Below are 25,710 nucleotides of genomic sequence, written 5' to 3' on the forward strand. Positions count from 1 at the left end.
ACTGATGAACTATCATGCAAAGAAGAGGCAATTAAATATGCTACAGAACAATTAAGTATTGCTATTATACAACAAACACAGACAGGAAAAATACAATTTTCTACTTCATTAAGAGCTTTTCAAAAAGCTGCACTGTCTCCTTCTTGACTATCTAGTGATATCCACTTTAGGGACATGTCTAGGATGAATGGTGTAAGTGATCCAGGACAGTCCTAAAAAGTAATTAGTTCTTCACTGGAATGACTTATTTGGAAAAAAGGTTTACAACTGTCATAAAACTAAAGTAATCTGGAATCAAGTGTTTCTTTTAAGGCTAAATTTGGCCAATTGTTAGAGCTTTCAATTTCATTTTTGAGGGGACTTTGACTGGTTGAAGATTTTCTCTTGATGAATAATCTGGGTTGAAACATAGCCTAAAACAAAATCAGATTTCACCTACTAAATCAGAAACTTCAGGATTCTCATTTACAAAGGTAAAACCTTCAACATCCATCACAGTTATTCAAATGACAAATAAACAAAAGATGCAGCGTTTCTCAGACTTAAACACGGGGTTAGACTCCAGTCTCAGCAGTGTGTAACTGAAATCACCATATCATCATGGCATTTCTAGATTGTTACCTGATCATGTCTCTTAGTATAGAATGGAGTTCCTTCATTTCTGCAATATCAGTGAAACTAGGAAGATGACCTCCTAGTGCTTCACAGAATCTTTCTGCCTCTTCCCATGTCCTGGTTCTCAGCACTCTTTCACTATGAAAGAACTTCACAAAAACACCAAAGTGACAGCATGACTCAGTGACAGCCCTGTTTAGTCTCTGCTAATCTACTCAAATGTGGGCATTATTTGTAGGAACAAATTATTTCTTTCAAGGGGAAGAAGGTGGCAAGGTTGATTTTAAACTTTTTTTTTAAATCATTCTTTTTCCCCAGTTTTATTTGCAGGAATGGCTGGATTCTCTGGATTTTTTAGTTCAATTTTTGTTAGTCTACACTCAGCTCGATGGTATTTCTCCTCTTGTCTGTATGTACCACAATAATTTTTGAAAACTGCATCTGGTAAATTCCAAAATGCCAAGGAATGTTCTACATATGAAAAGACAAAACTGTACGGATTTTGGTGAAAATCTGAAAAGCCTGATTTTCACTAAAATCAGGCCAACAAAATGTCCATTTTGTGCTACAGGCAGAGGAAGCTCTCAGACACCCTCTACTGCTGCCGACGCATTTCACAGGCAGCACTCACCAGAGCATTGCACATTTCCTTTTTTATGTAAGCCAACCTATATTCCCAACTTCATCCCTTACCCCCACCACTATGGCCAGCCTACTCCCACTTAGGCACTCAGCCCCACTCTGGCCAGCTGGGACCCTCCCCTACTCCCCTACTCCTCACTCTCACCAACCCCTCCTCCCAGCTCTATCCAACCTCCCAGCAGGGACTCCATTCACACTTAAGAAGTTGGATACCCAAAGCTCAGCCTACCTGAGCAACAAAATGTGTGATCTCTAAAGTTTGTACGGCATCCCAAACACTGAATGCAGAAATTAGGAGGTATAAATCAAATAAGCCATTCATTTTAACGGGATTTGATTCTAAGCAATTCCATTAGGATTTTTAAATGGAAAAAGAAGTGTGCTTCTAAATTCAAGATCAATGAAGCCATTCCAGCCAACAGCTAATTGACTCAGAAAGCTATCTTAAAATAGCAAATACAACTTCAACATTTGGCTATACTCTTTGGTGGATGAGAGCTACATATTCCCGTAGCCAGAATTAAAAGTCAAATCTCCCCATTTATGGCCTCTGACGGTACACAAGGTGATGTGAGAGGGGAGAAGCTGCAAGGTGCCAAGTGCCTTCTTTGTGCCTCTGTACAACAGCCATGCACAGTCAGGCTGGAGGAAAGACATTCCTTGTTAGTGCCACCAACAGCACTAGCCTCCTGAAAGGAGACAAGGCAATGGCAGAGCTATGCCACAACTTCCTTGCACTGGACAGCCGTGCTGGCCTGGCATGGAGGGGAGCGCATGCTGCACCTTTCAAAGGATGGTAGAGTTGCTGCTCCAGTGTGCACTGCCTAAGAGCCTTGGAGGAATTCTGCCCGAGTCAGCAAGAATTCTTCCTTGGGCTCCTGGTGCAGTGTGGCCTCTCTGAAACTCCCCGCACTACAGCTTAAAGCCACAAACTGGCCATTAACACGTAAATACAGACAGCTGAAAGAGAGTTCCATAATAAATAAGGCACTTAATAGGAAAAATGTATTACCTTATAGCAGGCAAGGCCTGATCCATTTTGCCACCCAGGAGGACAAGGGTCAGTTGGCTTAGGAAGTACTTCTGGCTGCCTGGGAGGCCCAGTATAGTTCTTGCAGATAGATAAGGCTGTAAAGGTTTTACAGTCCTTGGCCTCCCATTTTCCAAGAGATTTCCCACTTGACATTGCTACACATCCTCCAGGAAATGCTAAGATTTTAATAAACAAAGACAACATTTAAAATCTCCTTGCTGGTTTTCAGAAAGTCCACCGGTTTCTGAATTACTGTCGTGCCATTCTTGTGAGACTATAAATGCAACTTATCACAATTATTTATTTTAGTTTTCTTAACTGTTAAAGATTTTACCTGGCTGTAAGGAATTCCAGTTTGCATACATCACAGCTTCATTTTTTCTCCCATCTGCATCACCCCAGGTATACTTTCCTGAACGGTTGATATCTTGCAAGCCTATCCAGAAATATTTTTCTTTGCCTTTACTGTATTTTCCAATCAAACTGTTTATAAATTCTTGCTCAAACCTGTAATAGTCACAATTTATTTCAAAAAGATATTACAAGGACATTTGTAACTATCAAATCAATTTGAAAATGAAGGGATATTCTCTTCTCTATGCAGATGGGTAAGTCCAAATGGTTATAAGAGGTGGTTGATGCATTCTGTACATTAAGATCATTTAATTTCTAAATATGCAAATTTGAATTGCCTACAAAACACTAACACCTGATAATGGGTAGGCAGGTGGTAAGCTGAGACTATTGCCTACCATGAATATCATTCTTGTTTTAATGTTACCTTGTCCTCCCACCACCAACTGTTGCTGTGCCATATAAACCTAGCTTATGAGCTCTTTAGGATAGGAATTGTTTTCTTATTACTTGTCTATACTGTGCTTACCACCACAGTACTTGATTGGAGCCTCTAGCATCTACTGTAGTACAAATTAATAAATAAATGAATAATAATCATAAAAGATACAGGGCTGTACCTGTTCATTATTGTAAGATTGCACTGAGCTCCAAAGGATACTTTATTGTTATGAATCTTGTAACAGAAGTCTCCATGTCTCTTCCATCCCTAAAAGTTTAGAGAATGAAACATTTATATTTTTATAGACAAGTTCTGATAGTATAGTCCAACCTACTTCCCTAGAAGAAAGCATTACAGCATTATTTGGTGTCCAGGCACAGACATGCTATGTATAAGACTCAAGATCAGGTATTACAGAATTTTCACCCTCTCAGCCAGGGAAGAAAGAACATGTAAAGGAGTGACACACCATGGGCTCTACCAAATATCCTCACTTTGGGTAAGGGCCACAGGATCAAGCCCGAGACCTATATTGTGTGGGGAAACAAGGCAAAAGAAAATATATCACTATGTGTGCAAAACTGTGCAGGAAAAGCACTGTGACTGTTGCTTGTTAAAAGTCGATACTAGAGTGAAATTCTGGCCCCACTGAAGTAAACGGCAGTTTTGCCACTGACTTTAATGAGCTCAGGATTTTAAAAATGTTTATTTTAAAGATGCAATTAATAATATCAATTTAGGAACAGGACTGGAATAGTGATTTAGAGGGGAATAGCTTGTTCAGGAACGTAGGTAGGGAAAAAGGGGAGGAGGTGTTGCATGATGCATCAAGAATGTATTCACTTGTTCTGAGATCTGGAAGGAGCTCAGAGGCACACCATTTTAAAGTCTCGTGGTGAAAATGGTTTTAATTGAATTAAACAAACAAACAAACCCAAAGGGAATTAATGAAAACACATCTATTAAAATTAGGGTTTGCAAAATCTATTTTTTAAAATAAAGAAATATAATATTACATCTTATACGTTGGAAATAAACTGCCTGCCAGAATCCCAATATACTTCTCAGTAAACAGAGGGGTATGACATTTAAAAGACAGTCCCTACCAAGTGAAGAGAATTTTAAATTAAGTCAACTTTTGGGTGTAAACTGCTTGGACGTATCTTTATAAAACTAGGATAATCCAATGTTTGATAAATTCTTTTAAAATTAGAACTCCAAAAATAGAGGAAATAAAAGTAATTTATGTAGGCAGAATTTCACACTGAAGTAAGGTAAAAGAATCACAAATTTTTAAAATAATTGACATTATGAATGATTACCTCTTTCGGGAAACACTGTTTATCAGATGTTTCATTCAAAACTTCTCCTTTTTTCATACACACATATTTCAGTTTCTCTTCACAAGATTTGACTCTCCACCGACCCAACTATTACATAGAAGGAAAAAAAGGGGATTTAAAAACCCCTCAACATTTTCAAATTTGAACTTATTTCCAGCTATATTTTAGTTTAAAACCATTGCTGTGATGTAGACATAAGCCAATTTACGTTGTGGGGACTCCTCAAGGCTGAATCAGCCTTTCCTGGCTCTTGCTCTTTAAGGATTAACAATTCTCCTGGATACGGGCCCTATAAAAAGCCTGATTAATTATGCCTGTTTAAGGGACCGCTGTCTGCAGGGTGTTCTGCTATCTCCTGCCAGTGCTGTCTCTTGCTCTTCTCAGCTGTCGTTTACCAAAGTATTACATGGATACCTCATTTTCTTCTTAACTGATCAGGGCCTGCTATGACCCTCTCGAAGACAGCAACTCTGCTGGTTGCAGCAGTACTTAATAGCTCCCCCAGGTTCACCAGATTGTTCCCGCCAAATACAAACCCAAACTGCCCTAAATTGCACTTTCTACGTGTACTGTGTTGTTACATCAACAGACAATGATGTTTCATCATGCAATACTGCCCAAACATACAAGAGCAAGTAAAATCCCACTGTCATCATTTTAAAAATACATATAAAAACCTTGATGGAGAAACCCCGAAGTTCAGAGTTTGCTCAAACAACTGGTTCGGATATGTACGCGGAAATCCGGATGCTATCAAAATCAATGACACCTCCAGCCAAGCCCTGAAGCCCTCCTCCATACTACCTCTCTCTCCCCAAAACATTCCACTGCTCCCCCTCATATGTCTCCTTGGGGAAGGCCTGTTACATTTTCTGAGTATTTGCGGAATAGCTAGTAAGTCTACTCCTGGGGAATGGCTATGGCCAGCTCCCCACTCTGGAATCTTTGTGGTGTTATCAAGATCTCTCTCCCCTCCACTCCCCTTTACTACCCTCCAAGAGCCATGGTCTCTCTCCTTCACTCTGCACTCCAGGTGTCTCATTACCCCTTCTCAGAAGGGAGGGCCTAAATTGCTCATAGTGCCTCAAGCCTCTGGGGTTTGATTCAGGCTGGCTCCTCACCTCTATAGCTCTGCCTGCCTGCTTGCATCCCTCTTGGCTCTCTGTCACCTAGACATAACAAGGAGCTGGTAAGTGGTAACTCAGAAGGCAGAGCAGGATTGGAAAGAACACCACGGAGCAGCAGGAGAAACAACTAGCTGCCCCTCAACAGCAGCCAAAGCAGCAGTTGCTAGTGGCAGAATTTGAGAACCGCAAACAATTTTTTTCATTCCCTTGAAGCTCATGACACACACAGGGAACTCAGGTTTCAGAGTAGCAGCTGTGTTAGTCTGTATCCGCAAAAAGAAAAGGAGTACTTGTGGCACTTTAGAGACTAACCAATTTATTTGAGCATAAGCTTTCGTGAGCTACAGCTTACTTCATCAGATGCATGCAGTGGAAAATACAGTGGGGAGCTTTTATTTACACAGAGAACATGAAACGATGGGTGTTACCATACACACTGTAACGAGAGTGATCAGGTAAGGTGAGCTATTACCAGCAGGAGAGCGGGAGGGGGAGGGAAATAACCTTTTGTAGTGATAATCAAGGTGGGCCATTTCCAGCAGTTGACAAGAATGTGTGAGGAACAGTGAGGGGGGGGGGAAATAAACATGGGGAAATAGTTTTACTTTGTGTAATGACACATCCACTCCCAGTCTCTATTCAAGCCTAAATTAATTGTGTCCAGTTTGCAAATTAATTCCAATTCAGCAGTCACTCATTGGAGTCTGTCTTTGAAGTTTTTTTGTTGAAGAATTGCCACTTTAGGTCTGTAATCAAGTGACCAAAGAGATTGAAGTGTTCTCCGACTGGTTTTTGAATGTTATAATTCTTGATGTCTGATTTGTGTCCATTTATTCTTTTACATAGAGACTGTCCCATTTGGCCAATGTACATGGCAGAGGGGCATTGCTGGCACATGATGGCATATATCACATTGGTAGATATGCAGTGAACGAGTCTCTGATACTGTGGCTGATGTGATTAGGCCCTGAATAGATATGTGGACACAGTCGGCAACGGGCTTTGTTGCAAGGATAGGTTCCTGGGTTAGTGGTTTTATTGTGTGGTTGTTGATGAGTATTTGCGTCAGGTTTGGGGGCTGTCTGTAAGCAAGGACTGGCCTGTCTCCCTAGATCTGTGAGAGTGATGGATCATCCTTCAGGATAGGTTGTAGATCCTTGATGATGCATTGGAGAGGTTTTAGTTGGGGGCTGAAGGTAATGGCTAGTGGTGTTCTGTTATTTTCTTTGTTGGGCTTGTCCTGTCGTAGGTAACTTCTGGGTACTCTTCTGGCTCTGTCAATCTGTTTCTTCACTTCAGCAGGTGGGTATTGTAGTTGTAAGAACGCTTGATAGAGATCTTGTAGGTGTTTGTCTCTGTCTGAGGGGTTGGAGCAAATGCGGTTGTATCGTAGAGCTTGGCTATAGACAATGGATCACGTGATATGGTCTGGATGAAAACTGGAGGCATGTAGGTAAGTATAGTTGTCAGTAGGTTTCTGGTATAGGGTGGTGTTTATGTGGCCATCGCTTATTAGCACCGTAGTGTCCAGGAAGTGGATCTCTTGTGTGGACTGGTCCAGGCTGAGGTTGATGGTGGGATGGAAATTGTTGAAATCATGGTGGAATTCCTCAAGGGCTTCTTTTCCATGGGTCCAGATGATGAAGATGTCATCAATGTAGCGCAAGTAGAGTAGGGGCGCTAGAGGACGAGAGCTGAGGAAGCGTTGTTCTAAGTCCACCATAAAAATGTGGGCATACTGTGGGACCATGTGGGTACCCATAGCAGGGCTGCTGATTTGAAGGTATACATTGTCCCCCAAATGTGAAATAGTTATGGGTGAGGACAAAGTCACAAAGTTCAGGTTTGCCGTGACATTATCAGGAATACTGTTTCTGACGGCTTGTGGTCCATCTTTGTGTGGAATGTTGGCGTAAAGGGCTTCTACATCCACAGTGGCCAGGATGGTGTTTTCAGGAAGATCACTGATGGATTGTAGTTTCCTCAGGAAGTCAGTGGTGTCTCCAAGATAGCTGGGAGTGCTGGTAGCGTAGGGCCTGAGGAGGGAGTCTACATAGCCAGACAATCCTGCTGTCAGGGTGCCAATGCCTGAGATGATGGGGCATCCAGGATTTCCAGGTTTATGGATCTTGGGTAGCAGATAGACTATCCCTGGTCAAGGTTCTGGGGGTGTGTCTGTGCGGATTTACACAGTATGCAAACTTTGGATAAATAATTTCAAGCAATTTCTTTTTTTAAAATAGTGTCAAATAGTTATTTCTGAAACAAAGAGATTTGCTTTCATTATCCCTGTGACATAGCATTATATATATATTTCATTATTCCCAGATATATTTCTGTATATATCAAAGATGATTCAGTTGTATTTGGGGGTTTTTGCTTTCAGCCTTCACACATACACCACATAACACTGCATCTACTATGACTGAAAGAGTATTGGGTTCTTACCTTTCCTGAATAGGACACACAGTTAGGAGTGCTGTTAAAAGGAATTGTTGGTTCATTCTGATTCCAGTAAGTGAAAACCACTTTGGACCCATCTGACCACTTAAACAAAGCTGGAGTATCCTCATTCATGAAACCCATCCATATTTCCTCTTTAGTTTCTAAAGTTAAAATGGGGATGAGAATATAACTTTAGTTTAGCAAGTAAGATAACTGCAAATGAAAATGAAACCAACAAATTAAAGATTTAACAGCATGCAAAATATTATAGGAGCCTCCCAAAACCTGCCATGTCTCAGAATACACTACATTATTCTCAAATACCCATTCTCACAATGAGATCAGGGATCTGAGACTGGCACAAAGCACTTTTTACCATCCTGTTTTTTATTATTATGTATAAATATATATAACTGCTTTTTTGGTGATGCTTACACATACAAGCAAAATTACCATTAACTCAAAAAGAGAAAGAATCCTCAGTTTTAGACAGCAGCAATGGAGAATACGCAGACAAGTTCAGTGACCAATAGCCAAGTAAAAACTCAAATAACTGTATATATTTGAATGAAGAACTATCACCATTCTGTTCAAAACATAATACAACAAAACACAAAGTAAAATAAAAATAAACAGAACCCTACCAATATAAAACAGAGTAAACAACGCGAAAAAACTTTGGAGAAAAAAAAAAGTTTCCTCAAGAGAGGTTGATCTTCTTGGATCAGTTCCTCAGCTAACGTGAATCAGTTTACTCCACTGAAATCAATGTAATAACACTACTGAAGTCAATGGTGGTACACCTATGTAGACATGCGGAGGATCTGGCCTTGTATCTCTCTATCTAAACTGCTGATTCATTAATTTCTGGCCTCATGGAGCTATTGTTTATTTTGTTAATATTGTTAACTATCCAAACTTACCATTATGAAGCTTTGTAACAACCAGCTCTACATCTGCTAAAGAATGTATGCTGATGAGGTCACTTTTGTTTTCTCTGCACGACTGACTTGCCATATTCCAGGAAGCTTGGTTATTCATCTGCATATAGCAAAAACCACTGTATGGAAGCCAGCCTGAATCACATTGAGTCTCCAAGTACCTCCAAACATCTGAGAATGAAGAGAATGTGGATTAGGTGCCATGTGAGTTTACACAGATTATTGTATGAACTGAAAGTTTGTTAAATGTTTTCTTGCAGAATCTTGAAGCTTCCAAATCAGAGCTATTATAATGTGTTCACTCAGCAGGTAACTGTTAATATTTCCTCTTTCTCTAGCTCTGATCTCAATGTCCCAGATTGTACCCTCCAATTCACTGAGAAGAGGGGACCATTTTAAAGAGTAGCTACCCCAACTATGTCAAATGGAAGGAGAGTTCTACTTCTGTGATACTGTTCAAGTTCTCTTCCCAAAGTACAGAAATTGCTCTAACAGGAAGCGCACAGAAGATGCTCCAGTCTCTACCAGCATTCCTGTATGTCACACACTTATTACAAATATCATTGACTTAAAGTAAAATGGAGAGAGGTAACGTTAATAAAAACAAGTAACATGGCTCTTACTACATTGGAACCTAAGCCAAGGGTCAAAGAGAAACATGTGGGGCTTGCATCTAGCCAACTGGTTTAAGGGGGAGAAACCATAACAGTGATTAGTAATATTTATGGCTGGTAGGGAAGGGGCAAAGAAAACGCAGCTAATTGCAGTGGAAAGTAAAAGTTATCCATTACCCTAAATGTGATGTAAGCAAAAGGTACGTGTCAGAAAAACAACGACGACTGCCACATCTTCCCTTGAAACTGCATTAGAACACACTGCCAAGCAGCTAAAAAACAAAGCTACTTCATTGTTAGTGACCAGTATATTACTCCTTTAGCTTCAGCAGCTTGATTTAGAAGGCATGCATGTCAAGTATATAACATTATTTAGATGTATTGTGGTATCACTGAATGGCCTCATTCAAGATTAATGCTGGGAAAACACAAAAATTCCCAATCTCAGCACTGAAGAACCTACTATCTTTTTCTCCCAAGTAGGTTTCCAGTAAATAGTCTCAACCTCCAATGAGGTTCAGCCTTACTGATTTAAAATACAGCACAAAACATAAATATATTTGAAGTAATTACAAGTTGTATGGTAGAATGTTACAGTAGGTAAACTTACTATTTCATACTGCCTGTCAGACCTTTCCTAGAAGCTTACTGAATGTTTACAGCACTTCACAAAGTATTTTATAAAACAGAAGAGAAGACATAGACCCTGCCTCAAAGACCTTACACACTAACTCAGACAAAACCAAACAAGGAGACACAGTTCAGGTATGGGAGGTGTGAGGACACCACTGGTAATGAGGTCAGTGTCATAACAACACTTAGTTTTTCTCTAGTTTACATCATCAAAGCACTGTACAAACATTAGCTACCTCTCAGCACACCCCTCTGCAGCCAGTATAAGAGAGGTAAAGATTATACAGTGGGTCAGACATCAACTCAGGAGTTCCTGGCTTCCAATTCTGGGCTTGATATAAAGCCAATGAAGTCAATGAAAAGACTCCCATTGAGTTGAATGGGCTTTGAATCAGGTTTCCTATGCTCAATCCACCTAAAACACACGCCTTGTCAATATAGGCAATCTTTGTAAGGGAAATGGGTTTTCAGAAGAATTTGAATGAGTAAGGATGCCTAGAGGATAGGAACTTCCAAACATTGGGTAAAGTATGAAAGAAGCCACAAGTTGAGAATAGGAAAATATGATAAAGAAAGCAGTATGGAGTAGGCAACTGGGAAAAGCTCAGGGAATGCTAGAAGGAAGTGGGAGATCAGGGTGAGGGAAGATCCTGCACTGTCTTGAAACGGAAGGCAAAAAGTTTGAGTTTGATGTAGAAAAAGACAGGAACTCAGTGCAAAGGGATTTTGGGGAGGGAGGTTGATGTAGTCAGAGTGAGGAGAGGACCATTACTTTAACACTGGCAGGTGACTATAGCAGCAGTGGACATTACCCTCATTATCACTATGTACTGACCAGAAACAGACGCACAGGGATGGATTACCTGGTAATTCTGATTTTGTATTGTTAAGTGGCTTCTTGCAGACATATGGAAGTGCAGTCCCACAGTGGTAACTTTGCCATTGACCTGAGGCAGCATTCATCGCCACGCAGCTTGACCCATCCAAAGGCAACACATTTTGCATGTCTTTGGTAGAGAAAGAACTATATGTAAGAGTTCAGATTTATATAAAGTGAAAGTGATTATTGCTTCTTTTGTCTCACACTTTCTGATGCAATAATAATACTTTGTACTTCTGTAGTATCTTTCATCTGAGGATCATAATGCACTTTACAATCTTTGGCCTGAGGAACTTGTTTTACAATAGGTCACATAGGAAGCCTTCTGAAAGAACCAGGAATAGACTCAAGGAATGCTCATTCCTAGTCCTGTACTTTAACCACAAGACCTAGCAGAATATTCTATCTAAACTACAATTAACACAAGGAAAATTTAAGCTATGACATAAACCAACAGATAAAAGGAAATGAATTAATGAAATAATTGTAAGTAAAAGTCAACTCTTAAATTTCCTTGTGTATATTTAGAAGTAGCTCAGTTACAAATACCTGCTCTTAAAATCATGGGAGTTTCAGCTGGAAACTACCAATATAATGTTTACCAAAACAGAAAGCCTGTATTAATACAGGAAGCACGGTAAAAGCAAAACGAAAGAATAGTGACTACATTTGCCACAGAAATCATTTGGTAATAGGCACTGCTTTATGTTTTATCATCAAGTTTTTCTGTCTTTATAATGAGTGAGACAACAAGTATTTCAATACGTGGTCCCTCCTAGTCACTTCTCTCTGTTGTTTGGAAACTGGTGCCAAAAGAATAATTTGTTTTTTTCATTAAGGACACAATCCTGCACACTTGGAAATTATTGGGAGTTTTGCCATGGATTTCAACAGGAAGTGGATCAGGTTGTAATTTATTGGGCTTTCCCATCTACCACTTAGAAGTTTTAATTTTTGAGCTACATGGTTTGGATTGTCAGACAACTGGGGGCAGATTCTGCCACCCTTACTTATGATTAGGGCTTTCAAGTGATTAAGAAAATTAATCGCGATTAATTGCACAATTAAAAAAATTAATCATGATTAATCGCGCTGGTAAACAATAGAACAGCATTTATTTTAAATATTTTTGGATGTTTACTACATTTTCAAATATATTAATTTCAATGACAACACAGAATACAAAGTGTACAGTGCTCATTTTATATTTATTTTTTATTACAAATATTTGCACTGTAAAAAACAAATTGTATTTTTCAATTCACCTCATACAAGTACTGTAGTGCAATCTCACGAAAGTTCAACTTACAAATGTAGAATTATGTACAAAAAAACCTGCATTCAAAAATAAAACAATGTAAAACTTTAGAGCCTATAAGTCCTACTTCTTGGTCAGCCAATCACTCAGACAAACAAGGCTGGTTACAGTTTGCAGAAAATAATGCTACCTGCTTCTTGTTTACAATGTCACCTGAAAGTTAGAACAGGCGCTCACATGGCACTGTTTTAGCCGGCATTGCAAGATATTTACATGCCAAATGCGCTAAAGGTTCATATGTCCCTTCATTCTTCAACCACCATTCCAGAGGACATGCTTCCATGATGGTGATAGGTTCTGCCTGATAATAAGCCAAAGCAGGGCGGACTGATGCATGTTCATTTTCATCACCTGAGTCAGATGCCACAAAAAGAAGGTTGAGTTTCTTTTTTGGTGGTTTGGGTTCTGTAGTTTCTGCATCTGAGTGTTGCTCTTTTAAGACTTCTAAAAGCATACTCCACAACTCGTCTCTCTCAGATTTTGGACAGCACTTCAGATTCTTAAACCTTGGGTTGAGTGCTGTAGCTATTTTAGAAATCTCACATTGGTACCTTCTTTGCATTTTGTCAAGTCTACTGTGAAAGTGTTCTTAAAATGAACATGTGCTGGGTCATCATCCGAGACTGCTATAACATGAAATATATGCAGAACGTGGGTAATACAGAGCAGGAGACATACAATTCTCCCCCCAAGGAGTACAGTCACAAATTTAACTGACGCATTTTTTTTTTAATGATCATCATCAGCATGGGAGCATGTCCCTGGAATGGTGGCCGAAGCATGAAGGGGCATATGAATGTTTAGCATATCTGGCATGTAAATACCTTGCAACGCTGGCTACAAAAGTGCCATACGAACGCCTGTTCTCACTTTCAAGTGACATTGTAAGTAAGAAGCAGGCAGCAGTATCGCCCGTCAATGTAAACAAACTTGTTTGTCTTAGCGATTGGCAGAATAAGAAGTAGGACTGAGTGGACTTGCAGGCTCTAAAGTTTTACAGTGTTTTGTTTTTGAGTGCAGTTATGTAACCAAAAAAAATCTCCATTTGTAAGTTACACTTTCACGATAAAGAGATTGCACTTCAATACTTGTATGAGGTGAATTGAAAAAACACTATTTCTTTTGTTTATCATTTTTACAGTGCATATATTTGTAATCAAAAATAATAATATAAAGTGAACACTGTGCACTTTGTATTCTGTGTTGTAACTGAAATCAATATTGAAAATGTAGAAAAACATCCAAAAATATTTAATAAATTTCAGTTGGTATTCTATTGTTGTAAGTGTGATTAATCGCGATTAATTTTTTTATAGCGACTAATTTTTTTGAGTTAATCACGTGAGTTAACTGCGATTAATTGACAGCCTTACTTATGATGAATAGCACCCTGCTTTGCAAATCGTCCCATTGAAATCACACATAAGGTGTGACTCATGTAAAAGTGGCAAAGCTGGGTCCTTAGACTTTGAAGAGATGATAAAAGAAATGCTTTATGTGGCAAATCTTATAAAAAGCTCTACTTAGCAAACTTATCCAAAAATAATAAACTCTCACAAAAGCCACATCTTATCTCTCTACTCACTTGCTTCCTCAAATGACTACCATTTGATGGAACAAGAGGCTATTCAATAAGCTGGAAAAAGAGAGAGTTCAGTTCCAAAAAGACTACACAGACTTACTTTGTGGAGGGGCAGGAACAAACATGAGCCTTAGTATTAATGTATAATCCGTATATACAACAAACAAGTATGTATAATCAGTTATACAACAAAGATTCTCATAAATTACCAACAACAAATGAAACCAGATTTCAAATGCAAGGCTTCAAATTCCAAGATACCTAATTGAGCAAAACTCTGATTTCACTGGAACTCTGAGGAATTAAAATAAGTTTTCCAAAATTTGTCTTTGTACCTCACCTCCTACAAAACCACAAGTTAATGTAACCTTAAAGTTAAAAGTTTAACTGCACAAGTCAGGCTTCTATAGCAATTTATCCCAGGTCCCTGGCATATATGTGTTAGTTTATATGCTGTTAAATGTATGCCTTCATATAGCACTATAATGTGGTGAATTACAGTGGTTATGATAATCATATCTTTGAATTCCACAATTTGTGCATAAAATCTCATCCATTCTGCCAGTGGGAAAAAGAAATCATCAAAGAACCCTGGAGCTGCACCAAATATGCAGACAGACAATCTCAAACTGAAGGTGTTTTTAAAAGCTGTCTTTTTTCCTAGAGGTTTATTAACCCTAATCTTCCATAATTTAAAACTTGTGTGAATAGTAGGATTCACCTTTTAAGAAAAATGTTTAAGGATGTTTTTCAACTTTTTACTGCAATGGAACAATAATGTTCTCTTTGGTAAAGTGCAATAAAAGAAGATGAAAAGTAAAGTTCCAGTGTGTATTATGAATATATGTTCATTCAATTGAAAAGATGGTTACCTGGATTCCAGTTAAGAAAGTTCAAGGGTGTGTGGTCTGACCACTGCCAGCCTCCAGAAATGTCCAGTTGGTTTAAGCCAATCCAAAACACCTCTGCAATGCCATCTTTAGCTGGAATTAATAATTAAAAATGGTTAATTAAAACTATGTTCATCCATTAAATAGTTATTTTTAAACTAAGGAGCTAACTGAAAACATGTCCAGTAGAGAAATATTTTGCATTGAATATGGATGTGCAACTTCTACTGAAGTAAGAAGAAGTTAAGGTCCCTGGGCAGAACTTGGCCCTTAATTTGTTACAGAATTCCGTTTTCTTCCTCCTGTGTCCTCCAGAAACTGATTGTTTTATTCTTCCATACTCAAAGACACAGTGACACCTCCTCCAGTCCAAGCCTGAATAAAGCCCTGTATGGCTGCACAGGTGATTACATGACAATGACACAAAACACCCTCTTCCTCAAGGGATGAGTGCACTGTTAGAATGGATATAACTAATCTGATTTCCAGATGCAAGCAGATCCCATGCACTGCACTGACACTGAACTGTCAGGTTGACCCATTCTGCATTTTGTGTGTGGACACAGGCCGTTTACTTCTGTTTACATTCTCAAACACTATAATACAATCAGATGAACTATATGAGAAAATCTCAGGTTAGATTAGTAATTCATTCCTATTATACAAGTTACAGCACCAAGAGATCTTACATGCCAGAGAATTTTAATGCTACCTTGAAGTTATTCTACTTGTCAGGGTTCCCTGATATTCTGCTGCCAACATACTCGTCTCATCCATTTATTACAGATAGTTATACCTACCTTGTATATAACTTAATTCAGTTGTATTTGTGATGCTCAGTAAATCTCCCCCTTGTGTTTGACATGAAATATAGGCTTCTTTCCAAGAAAGAGGAGACTGTGTGTTTAACTGGTAGCAACTTTCAGATCCTGGATCGTGTTCCCAGGTATCACGACAACCATTCTCTGTATAATGCAAACACATGATACTGGTGACTATGGAAAAACAATAACTGCATTTGGGTTTTTTCAAACATTTTAGTGAACATTATTGTAATACAGAGGAAAATGCAAGGAAGTGTTTTAGTTGTATATTAAAATCACTCATATTACAGAGTATATTTGTATTGATTGTTGTATCAATGTTCCAATATCAGCGAGACCTAATTTTAAAAGAGTTTAGTCTGCAGATATTATACCATAAAATGGAGCTGTACATGAAATTGGAAGAACTCTGTTAGGACATCTATTTTGAAAACCTACGTGCCTGGTTTTAAGCAGATTCCCCATTTGGCATCCTGAATGTAATTGGAGGTTGTGGCACACCATTCACCATCTGTGTGTGTTACATCCCGAATGCAGTCATGATACCATGTCTTATTAACTAGGAAGGGGAACTCACAGGGCCTTCCATAGGAGTTACCATCCCTCGTATAGATCTCTGTAAAAGCAACCAAACAGCAGATTTAGAATTTGAAAGAGAAATCTGAACACACCTGAAAGCATTATAATGAATGAATAATCTAAAACTCCCCTCTCACAAGTTTGTTGAGGAAGAAAAGAGTAGCAAATAAAAGCTACTACTTACATGGAGAACATTAACTTAAAAATTACCAAATCACACTGCTATCTAGGAATATTGTACTCTTATTGTTACAAATAACACATAATAATACTATAACCAGAAGAGATTAAATAATTTTTTTTTCTGTTTCTCTCCACTCCCCAGGCATTACTTTGTGTATTAGCCAGTTTCACTATACTTCCTGTATGGTCAATTAGACCCCAATCCTGTGAACCCACTTGTGTTGAACTTCATGCATTTCAGTAATCCCATTGAGTTCAATAAGACTCTTTACACATGTAACATTAAGCATGCGTATAAGCATTTGAAGGATCATCACCTTAGTTAGTTTCCCCCTTTGTTCCTGTGAATCCTTCCCACAAGGAGTCGGGGCCAGCTAGCCACAAAGCACCACCAAGAGCTCTGAGGACACAAGTGAGCCACACCCTAGTATGGGACCCCTGGATTCGATTTCAAGTTGATGTTGTCCCTTTAAACAAACACGAAAATGCTGTATATTACCGTTAACTGCTATTACTTTCTGCCTAGTCTAATGCAAATTGTAAAATGTATAATATCACCCATAAAGGTCTCTTACAGAATACTTTACGTAGCTCAGATTTGACTCCATGCCTGCTGGACAACAGAGGCACTGCACAAACTACTCTCTTCTCAGAAGAAATAAATACAAGACAGCTCTTAGGGTCAGAGACACAGAGTGCACCAAGTTTGACTGCCATGTCAATGCGGTAATCTGAGTCATCATGGCTATAGCACTAGAGGGATACACTGAACACATTCAAAGCACCCGCTTCGCCTCATGCAGGGGCAGGTTATTCTCTGTATGACAGATTGTTAGTCAACTAGGGAAGAAATGCTAAAGGAACATTGTGGCCTGCAGCAACTTTTCCCCAAGGCTAGGTCTACACTAGGAACAATTTGCTGCTATAGCTATTCTGGTATAATATACCAGCAAAGCTCTCCCAGCAAGGACACAGCAAAACTGTGCTTTTGCTAGTATAACTACATCTGCACTAGAGCTTTTTGCCAGCACAGCTATGTCAGTCAGGGATCACACCACATGACATGCCTGACCAGTACAGCTATGCTAGCAAAAGTCTGAAGTGTACACATGGCCTGAGTGACAGCTCCCTCTGTTAGAGGGCAAGGAGTCATATGACCCTCAGGACTCCCCTGAGAGTCCTCTTAACCTAAACAAAAATCAAGGATCAGGGAGAGGAAGAAGGGATTCCCCCAGTAGATCTCTGATAGGGGAATCTCTTGGAGGGGAGGAAGAATGGTCTACTAGATAGAGCAGTGGACTGAAACTCCGGAGACCATTGTTCAGTTCCTGGCTTAGCCACAGACTTCCTGTGTGACCTTGGGTAAGTTACTTGGGACCAAGTTTACATAAGTATTTTGATATCTAAAGATGCAGACAGGTGCCCAATTTCCTTCGGTATTTTTGTAAATCAGATCTTCAAAGGTATTTAAGGCACCTAAGTGAGTCACACACCTAAATATCTTTGAAAATCTGGGCCTCAGTGTTTATCTGCATCCTTAGGCACTTAAATACCTCTGTCTCTCAGTGCCTCATTCCCCATCTGTAAAATGGGGATAATACTACTTCCCTACCTAAGAGGGGTATTGTGAGGATAAAATCCATTGATGATTGTGAGGTGCTCAGATACTATGGTGACGATAGTTGTAAAAACAGTGCTGGGAGCTGTCACTGTGGGCACAGGTTCCCTACAACTTCCAAATAAGTATAGGAAGCTGATCCTCTTCCTATTGTGGCAAACACAGGTGAGTTGCAGGGTCAGTAAGCATGACTGGAACTCCCTGTAAAAATCCATGAAGCTGACACATTGTCCTCCTTTAAACCCTTCCTAAAAATTCACTTCTGCCATGATGCCTACAGAACACTTGACAATAGAAAAGCAGCTGGTGTGCTTTAACCACTGCTTCTTATGCTAACCATAATAGTGTCATTGTTTCTGTGCACTCCTTCATGTGTCTGTTATATCCATCTGTTGTCTCTTGTCATATTCAAAGCTTGTATAGGCTTTTGGGGGCAGTACCATCCCTTTCATCATATGTCTGTACAGCACCTTTCACAATGCAGTCCCAATCCCTGACTTGAGACACTACTGCAATGCAAATAAATAAAATAAAATAATAAATAATAATAATAATAATAATAAAGTAATAATACATAGGGTTTCTGTTTTTCAGCATATATTAATTTCATTTGGGGGGGGTTATTTTTAGTAATTGTTGAGTTCGATGTAGAAGGCATTTTCAGGGTTTTCTTTTTATATATGCTGTATGAATAATGTATATTATATACTGTAATGCAGAGGTGGGCAAACTATGGCCCGTAGGCCACATCTGGCCCACGGGACCGTCCTGCCCGGCCCCTGAGCTCCTGGCCTGGGAGGCTGTCCCTCCTCCCCCGCAGCCATGCCGCTGCGCAGCACAATGCTCTGGGTAGCAGGGCTGCAGAGCCCGGCCTGACCCGGTGCTCTGGGCTGTGCGGCGTGGCTGCCTGTCCTGGTGCAGCCGCACCGCCAGCCACCGGTGCTCCAGGCAGCGCAGTAAGGGGGCAGGGAGCAGGGGGGAGGAGTTGGATAGAGGGCAGGGGAGTTCGGGGGGTGGTCAGGGGCATGGATAGGGGTCAGGGCAATTAGAGGGTGGGGAACAGGGGTAGGGGTCCCAGGGGGGCAGTGGTCCCCAGGAGGCTGTCAGGGGGCGAGAAGCAGGGGGGGCGTGGGGGGGGGGGGTTGGATAGGGGACGGGGGACGGGCCATGCTTGGCTGTTTGGGAAGGCACAGCCTCCCCTAACCGGCCCTCCATACAATTTCAGAAACCCGATGCGGCCCTCAGCCCAAAAAGTTTACTCATTACAGCAGGGGTGGGCAATCTCTTTGTAATGTTCCTTGGTGCTATATAACATAGTACTGTTTCAAATAGCACTACGTTAAAGTGCACTAGGGAACCTTTAGTGTGCACCAGCAGGATCAATATGGACTAATTAATGCACAACACAGTAGTGCACTTTAGAAATCACACCCTCATAGTTCATCTTACTGCTCCATGTACACAAGCCCTTAGATACAAATAACAATTTATGTGTTTTCTAGTGTTTATTGGACAAACACCAATTTCTTTTTCAGGGATGTTTTACTGGTATTTATTGGATAAAACTGAAAATCAGACGCCCTATAATAAATTACTCTAGCTATGGCAGTAGCAGTAATTTTGGTAAGATGCATGGCACCAAGAGACAGAGAGAGTCTGAAGGAGGAGCTCACGAAAGCTCATGCTCAAATAAATTGGTTAGTCTCTAAGGTGCCACAAGTACTCCTTTTCTTTTTGCGAATACAGACTAACACGGCTGTTACTCTGAAACCTGAAGGAGGAGAGTGAAGATGATCCTGGAAAGAAAAGCAGAGGCTGTCTTTATTTGTGTGTATCATCAAAGCAAAGCATTTTAATAATGAATAAAATAAATATAATAATAGTTAATAATAGAGAGTTTTGGAGCATGTTGCATGAGATCATCTTCCAATCAGCTCAGCAGCTGTCTGGTATTGAACTATTACTGGTTTTGGTTTTGCACAGTGTGCAGACTATTCCCCTTTACCTAGATAGCAGAGAATAAACTATTAAAGACAAAAACTGTCTCTCTGTTCCTTCTTTGCACTACCCCAGAGACAGCTATTTCCTGCCTTTTATACAGGGCTTGTGGCAAAGATACAATCCAGGCCTATTTTTTTTCAAACTAAGCAGTTAGTGGTTTGTTATTAAGAGTCTGACTTTTTTCTAAAAAGTTAAAATAATGCTGTTACGGGGAAAAGTAGCTCAATCTACACTTTCTCCATGAAAAACTTTTTACTTGTGAACTTTCACACAGTAGCCAGTGAACACCAATTATCATGGTTAAAATATTGTTCATTTAAATGCAAAAATATTGCAGATAACCAGTTACACAGTTTTCAGATCACCACTCCTACTAATCAGTGTCAAGAACAGATTTAGGGTAGTAGGGAAAGAAAAAAACCTGAAATCCTGGTCTGAATTAAGTTAATGGCAAAACTTCCACTGACTTAAACAGGGACAGGAAAAGGCCTATAAACTACAGTCCTGCTAGAAGGTGGCTGGTGTTTCATATATGAAAGAGATGCTATCAAAAGAATGGTAGGTGTACATGTACAAAACTAGCCTTTTACTTAACACCACTTCTCTGTAATTAATCAATCAATCAATAATGCCACATTACAAATTTGCAATACCTGAACATCATTATCTCTCTGTGGCAAAAATTTCCTTCCTTTATCAGTCTTTCAAATGCTTAGAAGTTGGCATATTCCCACATATTGTTAGTGAAAATCATCACCATATCTCCTACTTCTTCCAGAACAAAATCAAAACCACAGACTTACCACGGTAAGGGTATTCACAAATATCATAGGAAGAGTTACTTCTTCTCCAGGTGTCTGACGAATATATATTTGCAGTCACAACATTGTCTTTTAAAGTCAGTTTGTACTGGGATGCACCAAATATGGAAGCATCAACACATCGCCACCATAGCATGAGCTGTGAATCACAATTAACCATTTTCAAAGGAGATGCTGGTCTGGCTATATTTAATCCAAGGCACTGTTGGGATCCCAAGTGGAAAAGGCGATTTTGGGAGACCCATTTCCACAAAGTTTCATTTGTCTCCTTGCAGTCTGCTGCCAAAATCTGTGAGTTTTTAACTTGTAGGCACTTGCTGGTTTTTTCATGGCGAATGGTAAATGCACCATTACCTGTATATAAATACACATATGTGTCATTTACATGGGAAATTTTGTTTTTAAAACTAAGACACGTTCTGATATGCTCTACCAGAAAGAACTAGCAATTGCAGTATATATACGATTGCTTATCACTAAGGCTAAGATTTTGTCATGGATATTTTTAGTAAAAGTCAGGGAGAGGTCAAGGGCAATACAGAAAAATTCACGGAAACCCGTGAACTGTCCCTGACTTTTACTAAAAATATCCATGACAAAATGGGAAACCTCTGGGCAGCTGCAGGGCTGGATAGGAGCTCTGGGGCCCCAACCATGCATGGGGGCTTGGAGTTCCCCTCCACACAGGCTGGGAGCTGCCGGGAGCCCCCCTGCCGCCGCAGCAGTGGGAAGCTGCAGGGATAAGCTGCCACCCATGGCGGCCGGGTTTTGTGGGGATCCACCTGCCGCCTGTGACGGGGAGCTGCTGGGGTCCCCCTGCTGCTGCAGCAGACAGAGGCTGAGAGTGGCTGGGAGCTGCCAGACACCCCCGCCATCTGCAGCGGCCAGGGGATTCGGGGATCCCCCTGCCACCTCCGACAGCGGATGGCTGTGGGGTCCCCCTGCCACTGTGGCAGTGGGGAGCTGTGGGTATCCCTTGTTGCCCAGGGCATATGGGGGTTGCGGGGATCCCCCACAGCAGCTGGAAGCTGCAGCAGTAAGGGTACCCAGCAGCTCCCAGCTGCTGTGGGCTGAAGTCACAGAAGTCTTTGGAAGTCACAGATTCTGTGACTACTGCAACCTCCATGACAAAATCGCAGTCTTACTTATCACTGGCACAACTTAGTAGCACATTCAATTTCATCTTCCTTAGTGAAACATTTCTGTTAATAAAAAAAAAAGATTCTTTCTAAATGTTCATAAAATGAGTTTACAATGTAAGGCCCGATCCTAAGCCCCGTGAGGTCAATGGGAGTCTTTCTATTGACTTCAGTGCACATTGGATCAGATGTTGGATTAATTTGCAAACTATCTGGGTCTGCGACTTTGTTTTCATGCCTGTGTGTAAATCAACTAGAATGCTGTAGTTGATACTCAAGCAGTAATAAATAATCATCATCATCATCATCTCTATCTGCTAATCAGCAGGAACTATCTCTGAATGTGTGTTTGTATGGTGTCCAGCTCAATGGAACCCCCATCCAGATTGGGGTCCTTGGTTGCTACTGTTATATTAATTAATAATAACGATAATATAATAATGGACAATTATCCCATTTCAGAAATGTGCATACAATCATAAAACCATACAATTAACCAGGGCTTGAAATATTTACCCAACACTTACCAGTCGGAGGACTAAGGTAACATTTTCAGAAGCATTAGGGGCCTACAGCCCTTCAAGAGTGACTTAGATTTTGTCTATATGGGAAAGTTTTTTCTGGTATAACCTAAGGCGTGGATTTAAAAGGATATAGTTACACCAGTATAACTTCCCATATGGATACTTACTGGCCTTTTTTCAATATATCTTACGTCAGTTGGAAAGGATTTGAGGCTAAACCGGAAAAAAAAAATCTTATACCAAAATAAGAGTGTTCACAGGGTTATACTAGTTTAACTATATAAGTATTATGGTAAAACTGTCCCTGTAGGCAAAGCGTACACTATAAAGTAATATTCACATATGCTATGTCAGTTAGGAGTGTGAAAAAAATCACACACCCCAGCTGATACAGCTCTGGCAGCAAAACCCCCAGTGTAGTCGCAACTATGCTGGCAGAGGAGTATGTACCTCCCCCATTTCCAGTGGTAAAGTGGGATGGGTCCTACTCCTGGGGGTGTGAGAGGCTCAGGGGAGGGGGGTTGCACAGCAAGTCTGCCCTCCATACACCCCACAGCATCAACTCCTGTGGTTTCTGTTCCACAGGGCTGGGTGGGCTCGGTTTCCTACTCCAGACATTGTGATCTTGCCCCTTCTGTCACAGGTCCACTCAGGTTTGGCCCGGCCATATCTGCTTAGGGTCCTTTCCAGCCCTACATAGCTATGATTCTTAACAGATAAGATTCAAGATTGTGCTTCTACTGGAAGAACAGAGAAACACCAAGGAATCATAGCTTAAGAATCCACTTGAGTTGTAATCCTTCTCTTCTCATGATCTGACTATTTTGGAACATCTGCAGAGATTGAGAATTACAACTGAGATGTAATCAGCACTCAGATACTGTTCTGATAAGCACCTTAGTAGTACTGTACCTGATGAGATAAGGAAAGAGAAAAAGATACACTGTGCATTTTGGTTGTCTCTTGGGCATGTGAAAAGCAGCATCCTTTGTCCTGCAGCTATGGCAAGCCTTCCCAGGCTGGAAAGCAATGTGATCTTTCCAAGTCATTTGGACAGTACAGGGTACAGATAGGGATAGCGGATTTTGAAAAAAAAATTCTTTTGTAAGTGAATTTAGAAAAGCTTCCCACACTACTTCAACCAACATGCCTCAGCTCTCTGTCTACAGGGACCTTCTCTATTCAATCTCTGGCTTCTCTTCTGAGTCTGCCAACAGGAATACCTGGGATGTCTTTGGTGATGTGGACCTTTTTTCAGTAGAGTTACAAATGAATTCAAATGCCTTTTTATGAACATCAGATGACAACATTCATCAGATTGTAACAACTGTCATTTGTTCAACCAACCTGTGTATGAATAAAACTCGCAATCGGATCCTGAGAGCTCAGCCTTAGACTATTTTAAATATTAGAGCCCCTGGAGAGCTAATCTGCCCCCGCTAACGTTTAATATTCTAAAAGATCCACATTTGGATGAACAAATCAGCAGCTGGTCTGCCTAGGATCCATCGTGACTGGCAGAAGAATTTGTCTAGCACCTGAGAGTGGGGCTACACACTGGAAGAACTCACTAGTACCCCAAACCTAAACACATCAGCTCAAGCACTTTTCTAGCAGCAGGGGCTCCTCCAGAGTGCAACAGACTAGGAATTAAGCAGGCCGCCATTCTTTGGATTTTGCTATCTACCCTGCTTGCCTCTCCTGCTTTTAATACATTGGTTTGCCCTTGTCACATTATAGCGAAACTAAACTTCTTCCATTTCCTTGGCCTTAGCCGGAGAGGTCGCTTTGCCTCGCCTATCAGTGAACAAACACAAACGCGTGAGCTGAAATTCCCCGGCTGCACCACTTCCTTATACCGAGGACCCGAACTCTCATCTCTCAGGGCTGAGTTTCCCTGAGTGTTTCGGTTCCATCTACTGAGGCCAGGACATGGGCCGTATGGGGTTGTGTTATTTCTGGAAACGCGAAGGGGACGACTACATGGAGGAGGCAGAGAAGACTCGCCGCAAATGCGAAGAAGGGAATGAAAGTAAAAGTGAATTCGCGTTTAGGCGGAGCCCTGCCCCGACCAGCAGCCTTCATGGTCACTCCTACAGTGGGACCCTCTCGCCTGTCCATGCGACGCTCCCGCCCCTGAGTGCGGACCCCTTCACCTCTCCACGGGGCGCACATCCCTTCCCACTAGGGGACCCTGCCCCTCGCCACAGGCGCCCGCTCCTCCCACCCAGTTACAGGCGTTTGCTCCCCGCTCCCTCAAGTGTCCTGAAGTTGCAACTAAATGCGCCACCAAAGCGCAGATGGGGCAGCTCAGGGACTCTTCCCTCCTCCAGCTCCCGAGTCTTCTCCAGCTGCCTGGGCTCGGCTCAGGGTCCCCGGGGCTGTGGCCCCGCTGCGCCAGGGAGCCGGGCCGGGGGAGCACTGGAAGCAGGTAAAGGTGAAAGTCCAGCGCTGCGTTACCTGCGGATGCCCCACGCGCAAAGCAGCAGGCTGCGAGCAGAGCCACCCAGCCGCAGGTGGCCAGTGAGCGCCAGGGCGCCCGCCTCATCCTCCCACAGGGCGAGTCCGGAGCAGCCCAAGCAGCCGGCGCGACCCCCGGAGAGATCCCCGAGCGCTTCCCGGCTCAGTGACACTCCCCAGTCCCACCGGCTCTCGCGGCAACCCATTGGAGGAGGCTGGGGCCAATCAGAGCGTTCCCCTCGACTCCAGGCTGGGCGGGTAAGTTGTTGCCGGGCGAAAGCATGTCAAAGGAGTTTACCCTACTAGTTTTAGCAGGGACCTTACTTATGTAAGCAGTGTCAGGATGAGCTTCACCCTGACATCTGGTGGTGAGGTGTGGCAAGTTGTGGAAAACGACTTCAGGGGCCGATCTCATTTGCATAGGTACACCCACCCCGCCTAGAATGAGGCCACAGCTGCCCAAATGGTCACTTTGGCTGCTGTGGGATCCCCAGTGTCTCTGTTATTGGGGCAGGAAGAATAAATTGTTATTACCCTGATTATGGGAACTGTGCTTGGAACTGTACTTGAGCTTTTGTTATGATGGAGGGACGCACCATCAACTAAGGAGCACTCGTTAGGCAAGGGTCATGGGTTCCAAAACTCTGTGAATGGAGAGAGGCTGAGGACAAGTATTAATACTTGGTGGCATGGGTCCCTTGG

General features: G+C 41.4%; 1 protein-coding gene across 3 annotated transcripts in view; it reads right to left on the reverse strand.

Moving 5' to 3' along the window:
• The window catches only part of LY75 (lymphocyte antigen 75), a 124,008-nt gene extending 98,833 nt beyond the window's left edge, over positions 1 to 25,175 (reverse strand). The window contains exons 1-14 of one of the 3 annotated variants that reach the window (XM_077830420.1): positions 25,009 to 25,175; positions 20,868 to 21,239; positions 16,126 to 16,299; positions 15,660 to 15,824; positions 14,842 to 14,952; positions 11,053 to 11,196; positions 8,925 to 9,113; positions 8,005 to 8,162; positions 5,551 to 5,598; positions 4,409 to 4,516; positions 3,265 to 3,353; positions 2,625 to 2,797; positions 2,270 to 2,466; positions 622 to 764 (exon numbers count right to left, since the gene is read on the reverse strand). In XM_077830420.1, the coding sequence (XP_077686546.1) occupies positions 622 to 764; positions 2,270 to 2,466; positions 2,625 to 2,797; positions 3,265 to 3,353; positions 4,409 to 4,516; positions 5,551 to 5,598; positions 8,005 to 8,162; positions 8,925 to 9,113; positions 11,053 to 11,196; positions 14,842 to 14,952; positions 15,660 to 15,824; positions 16,126 to 16,299; positions 20,868 to 21,239; positions 25,009 to 25,096 (2,159 nt within the window). In that variant the 5' untranslated portion in view covers positions 25,097 to 25,175. The remainder of the gene's footprint in view (positions 1 to 621; positions 765 to 2,269; positions 2,467 to 2,624; positions 2,798 to 3,264; positions 3,354 to 4,408; positions 4,517 to 5,550; positions 5,599 to 8,004; positions 8,163 to 8,924; positions 9,114 to 11,052; positions 11,197 to 14,841; positions 14,953 to 15,659; positions 15,825 to 16,125; positions 16,300 to 20,867; positions 21,240 to 25,008) is intronic. The other 2 variants (XM_077830422.1, XM_077830421.1) reach the window with 2 other exon arrangements.
• Between the last annotated feature and the right edge of the window lie 535 nt (positions 25,176 to 25,710).

Source organism: Eretmochelys imbricata, chromosome 11, assembly GCF_965152235.1.
Source record: "Eretmochelys imbricata isolate rEreImb1 chromosome 11, rEreImb1.hap1, whole genome shotgun sequence".
Taxonomy (NCBI): Eukaryota; Metazoa; Chordata; order Testudines; family Cheloniidae; genus Eretmochelys; species Eretmochelys imbricata.